Here is a 5,792-nt window from a genome sequence, read left to right as displayed (position 1 = left end):
GATCCAACTCAGTTACAAAACGTAGATCAAGCAACGTAAAATTTTAAAGTGAAAGCACATTATTAAATTTTGAGATGCAATAGTATCACAAAATATCCAAGTTGGATGTTTTCACAAGAGTTTAAAAGTAGTTCATTTTGGTCTATATATATCAATTAAAACAATAATTTACTTTGTAGACAGGAAAAAACAAAATGAAACAAAACAAACAAGCAAATCAAAATAAGCTTCAAATGTCTGTTCTATCTTCAGGAGTTCTATATCTTTAGTGGATAGTTTTTTTTTTTTCTTTTTAAGTACAGCAAAGATTTAAAACCACTGCCTTCCCAGCAGGGTTTGTGTACTTCTATTATTACCTGGGGGACTGTACTCTGTGAGTCATCAGTAGGCCCAGCCAAAGAGATTAACTCTTTCATTGTTGTTTTCAACAAATCCATTTTGCCTTTCTTAGGTTCAGATGCCAACAGTGCCTATGGAAAAATAAGGCAAAAATTAACAAGACTCTTATTTTGCTACTTCCCAGAATCAATCCCAAAATGCAAAATCCCCTCTATAAAAACATGTGGTATCAAGCAAATTCATTAAGCCATGTGGCCTTGAGCAAGTAATTTAATCTATCTCCCAGATTCTCCAACTGTAAATTGGATAAAGGTGATATCATGGGATCTCTAAGGTCACTTGTAGTTTGCTTGTTAATTATATAATTCTAAGAGGTTGAGAATGGCTCTTGTTGACAACCCTTTTAGGACCATAATTAGGTGGCAGGTCTCAGATAAAATAAGCAAGTCAGTTTTAGTAACAAATTTCCTCAACAAGAAAATACTCCTTCTTTAAAAACAAAAAGCCTGGCTGGTATGGCTCAGTGGTAGAGCGCTGACTGATGCACCAGGAGGTCATGTTTCAATTCCCAGGGAGGGCACACGCCAGCTTTGCGGGCTTATCCTCCGTAGGGGGCATCTAGGAGGCAGCCAATCAATGATTCTCTCTCCTCACTGATGTTTCTATCTTCCTCTCCCTTTCTCTCTCTGAAATAAATGAAAACACATGGAAAAAAACACAACCCAAACCTCAAGATTAAATTCATTTTAAGAACTTGGAAATGCCCTGGAGATTGATCAGTTATTAAATTCTTCACACAAGAGTCTATCTGGAGGACTATCAAATTGTAGCATGAGAATGTCACAGGACAAAAGAAAATAATATATACTTGAAAGGGGTCCTATATTTGAATTTTCAAGAGATGCTTATTTATTTTGTGTTAACATTTTGCCAATGTTCAATAAACATAAAAATAGGATATCAAATCAGTTGAGACAATAAAAAGGAATGAAGTACTGATACATGCTAGAACATGGATGAACCTTGAAAACATTATGCTAAGTTAAAGCAGATACAAAAGATCACATTATACGGTTCCATTTATATGAAATGTCCAGAATAGGCAAATATACAGCGATAGAAAATAGGTTAGTTGTTGGTGGGGGCTTCAGATAACAGCCAAATACCATTTCACGGGGTCACTTAAGACCATCCTGCATATCAGATATTTACATTATGATTCATAACAGTAGCAACAGTAAGAAAATAGGTTAGTGGTTGTGGAGGGCTTCAGATAACAGCCACATTTCATAGGTATGTAGCTATGGCTCTCAAGAATGAAAGTTTCAAGCTATTCAGTTTCAAGCTACTTGGTTTTTATTCTTTGGATTCATGAAGGTGATAGTCTCTTAATTTCAGCATTATGGAGATAAAGTATTTTCATTTCCAATAGCAATACCTGGATAAGCTGTTATGGAGCAATCTTTAAGGTATAATATTAAGTGAAAAAAGTAAGGGGCAAAACCATGTATATAATATGCTTTCGTTTGTGTTAAAAAGAAAACACAGACACCCATTCTCATATGGAGAGGGGTTCAGGAGTCAGACTGCCTGGGCTTAAGTCTTAGTTCTGCTCCTACCTCTGTGGTCTTTGGCGTCACTTAACTTTTATAAGCTCCAGTTTCTTCATCTATAATACATAGACAATAACAGGACCTATTCCGTAGGGCTTACGGAAGGATTAAATGAGATAATATGTGTGAAAAAAGTACTTATAAATGTTAGTGACTATTAAGATTATTTTATACATGGACATTTTATGAAAGGGTTTAAAAGAAACTGGTTGCCTTAGAGTCTTAAGGGTCTTGAAATGAGAGAAAGACTATGTTTTTATAATTCAAAAAAAGGTAACATGTGTACTTCCTGGAAGTGAGCAATGAATGTGCCACAGTGATGTCAGTCTACTTAATGAACAGGCAGAAATCTATACCACCCTCTGTTCATTTCAAGGCTGACCTCTTCGAGGGTTTTTTCCAAGAACAGATCTGTCCAGGAACACACTGTCCCCACATTAAAACAAAGCTACAAATGCTATAGTACTGAAAAGACAGAAATGTCTCTTATGCAATATTCCCTCAAGCGGGTCAGAATATGCTATTATCAAAAGACAAATAAACAAACAGCTATGGGCCTGCAGATACGTACCTGTATGTAGAAAGGAATTCCAGCACTGCGCCTGGTAGCACAGAGTTTAGATGAAGGATCACTGCATTTAATTTCCTCTAAAACATTCCGTAACCACTGTTCTGGTAGCCTTTGCAGACTCACAGTAGGGCATCTAAACAGCATAATTAAAGTGAACATTTGGAATTATCAGGTACCAAAAGTTAGAAGTACAAACTATGCTATATAATAAAAGCCCAGCAACCATAAAGGCAGAACGACCAGAACTACCACTTGACCAGTCACTATGAGGTACACTGACCACCTCTTGGTCACTTTCTCCGGCTGGCAGGCTCCAATCACCGACGGCGAACGGGGACCCGGGGTGGGGGGGGAGAGGGGGGATGCAGGCGGTGCCAGGCCAAGGCCCCTGCCCCACTGGTCGCCCCACACACAGAGGGCAACGGGCGGAGGGGTTGGGGCCAGCAAGCGGGTGGGAACGGCCGACCTCTCAGTCCCTCCCCCAGCCATAAGGCTCCCATCACTGGATGGCAAATGGGGAACTGGGGTGGGTGGCAGTGGGGGCGGGGCTGGCTGCTGGCAGCTGGGGAAGATGGCCCTGATCGCAGGCTAGGCCTAGGGACCATACCCATGCACAATTTCATATGCCAGGCCTCTAGTCAATACATATTATCACTGTTAGAAAAGAATACATATCCTTACATTTGGAGGGAGAAAAACTAAAAAATGTTCCACTTTCTACTTTTCTGTTTATTATGGGTTTTAGGATTTGAAGCTATTGAAGATTCTATTCTTAAAAAGCATATAAAGCATGTGTCTTATCTGCAAAATAAGCTTTCCTACTGAGGCTTATACCAATACTCACAATGTCCTAAAAATGGTTAATCAAGCTCACACAGATGTTCTATAATACTGCAAAACTCCGGTATCCACAGAGAGAACATAACTGTATACTTGATGGTAATTTATGTTCTATAGTTATACAGATTGTACATATTCAAAGAAAATACATTTAAAGTACATTTTAAGTATATTAGGGTTAATTTACTCCACAATGGCTGAGCAGGGAAAAGAAAAAGAAAAAAGAGAATTAAAGCAAAAGTCATCTTTTTGTGATCTACCCATTCACACAAAAAGTCGGAGACACAGAGGTAAAGTAAGTGAAACCTACTTGATCTAAGAGTAAAGGTGGACTTCATATACTTGCATTTTCTTCCCCACCACAGGACCACTAGCAATGTAAGACTGGCTTATAGAGAATACTGCAGTCTAGGGTCAAGTATCCTGTAGGAGAAATTCACCACGTAAGGGGGAAAAGCAGGAGATGGGGATATTTTCCTATTTTCTTATCAAGTGCACTAAAATACCAGTACAACAAATACTAGTTCAGTCATACTCCCCAACACTGTCACAGATCTGGTATATAGAGGTTCTACCAAAACCAACCAATTGGAGAAGTCGGGTCTGGGATCAGAGTAAGCCATCTCACCATGAAACATCCTTCCTTCCCTGAACTTACAATGGCTCTTGACTGTTAACAAATCTTAATCTAACTCATGTTCCATCTTGATCAAATCTTCCAGCTTGAAAGGTTGCCTATGACCTGGCCCACACCCTTCTAGTTGAATCTAACCTTAAAAGTTTTCCCATGCCGAAACCGGTTTGGCAGTGGATAGAGCGTCGGCCTGCAGACTGAAGGGTCCTGGGTTCGATTCCGGTCAAGGGCATGTACCTTGGTTGTGGGCACATCCCCAGTGGGAGATGTGCAGGAGGCAGCTGATCGATGTCTTTCTCATCGATGTTTCTAACTCTCTATCTCACTCCCTTCCTCTGTAAAAAAATCAATAAAATATATTTAAAAACAAAAAAAAAGTTTTTCCAAATTTCTACACACATCTTTTGTTCTAGTAAAGTTATTCACTTTACTGGTCCCCATCTCCACTCCCCCTCCATATTTCCAACTCAGCATTTGCTTATAGTCTCCACACTTATTTCCAAATATTGCATTTCACAAGGGCCTTTCCTTTCTTGAAGCTTCAATATACTTAGAGCAACTATTAGGCACAAGGTGTACAAGGGGTCAGTACAGTGCCATTGAATTTGCAGAATTTGTGCTGGACTTTGAAGGATGTGTACAGTGCAGAATTTGTGCTGGACTTTGAAGGATGTGTAGGCAGAATGGTAGAAGGCCCACATATGTGGGGTTAAGGAAGTAGGAGATGAGATGACTGAGGAAATACTTTATGTAAAGGCATAGAGGAAATTCCCTAATTTGGATTCTGGATTATTGTAACTATAAACAGTTGACCAGCCCTATTCATTCCCTTGAGTGTTGCATACCAAGACTTAATGCTCCTTGTTAAATTAGGGAATTTGAAAACAAATGCCAGAAGAATGTTCACCAAGGTCAAGGCTGGCAAAGTGCCCTCCACAGAGCCCTCTCTGCCCACTGCCAAGGATCCAGGAACTGCAGGAACTCTGGGAAATGTTCAAGGCACCAACTTCTACCATCCAGTCCAGACCTTCTTGTTCTGCTTTGTAATTCCCCTGGATCATATCAGCTTTTCTACAGAATACCTCAGTTGACTGGTTTCCAATTTGGACTCCGTGTTGGATTTTATTTCTATGATTCCCTTGATTTCTAGTTCTGCATCTCTCCCAGGCCAGTCCTGGTCCCCCAGCCACATATAAGATAAGAGATATTATCTATCTGGTCCAACAATCGCTATTCCTTAAAATAACTTTAGAATATTCAATAAATAAATGAAGGGATAACTTCTATTTTAAAAGAGCAAGAAATTATCCAAAACACACAGTACTGAAGAACAAGCCCATATGAAAATAAAGATTCTGGAAATATTGGAAATGAAAATGTACTTTCAAAAAAATAACAGATGAGGAGAAACCAAGATGGAGGCATAGGTAAACACTGGAGTTTGCTGCCTTGCACAACCACTTCAAAAATACAACTAAAAGGCAGAACGGCCATCATCCAGAACCACAGGAAGGCTGACTGAGTGGAAATTCTACAACTAGAAGGAAAGAGAAAAACATACCGAGACTCAGAGGGGGCGCAGTGTGGAAGTAAAATACAAAGGTCTGGGCAGAGCAGGCTGGCAGCTGAGGGCGTGGCTATCTTTTTCAATCGGGAAGGAGTCTCAGGCTCTGGGCTTCAGTTCTGGGCGAGTCTTTGGGGACCCAGACTCAAACGGGAGAAGCGGGACTGTCTGGCATCGGTCGGAACTCGAGGGCAGCTTTCTCTCCGAGGTTGGCAGTGGTTGCTGGGACAC

The 5,792-nt window shown here is 40.2% G+C and overlaps 1 protein-coding gene across 1 annotated transcript in view; it reads right to left on the bottom strand.

The window, feature by feature from the left end:
- THADA (thyroid adenoma associated) overlaps positions 1-5,792 on the bottom strand; it is a 306,833-nt gene that overhangs the window by 227,880 nt on the left and 73,161 nt on the right. The window contains exons 23-24 of the mRNA XM_006778691.2: positions 2,524-2,656; positions 357-470 (exon numbers count right to left, since the gene is read on the bottom strand). Coding sequence (XP_006778754.1) covers positions 357-470; positions 2,524-2,656 — 247 coding nt within the window. The remainder of the gene's footprint in view (positions 1-356; positions 471-2,523; positions 2,657-5,792) is intronic.

Source organism: Myotis davidii, unplaced genomic scaffold, assembly GCF_000327345.1.
Source record: "Myotis davidii unplaced genomic scaffold, ASM32734v1 scaffold6, whole genome shotgun sequence".
NCBI lineage: Eukaryota > Metazoa > Chordata > Mammalia > Chiroptera > Vespertilionidae > Myotis > Myotis davidii.
Note: the sequence above shows the minus strand (reverse complement) of the source record. Positions and strands in the feature narration are given on the sequence as shown.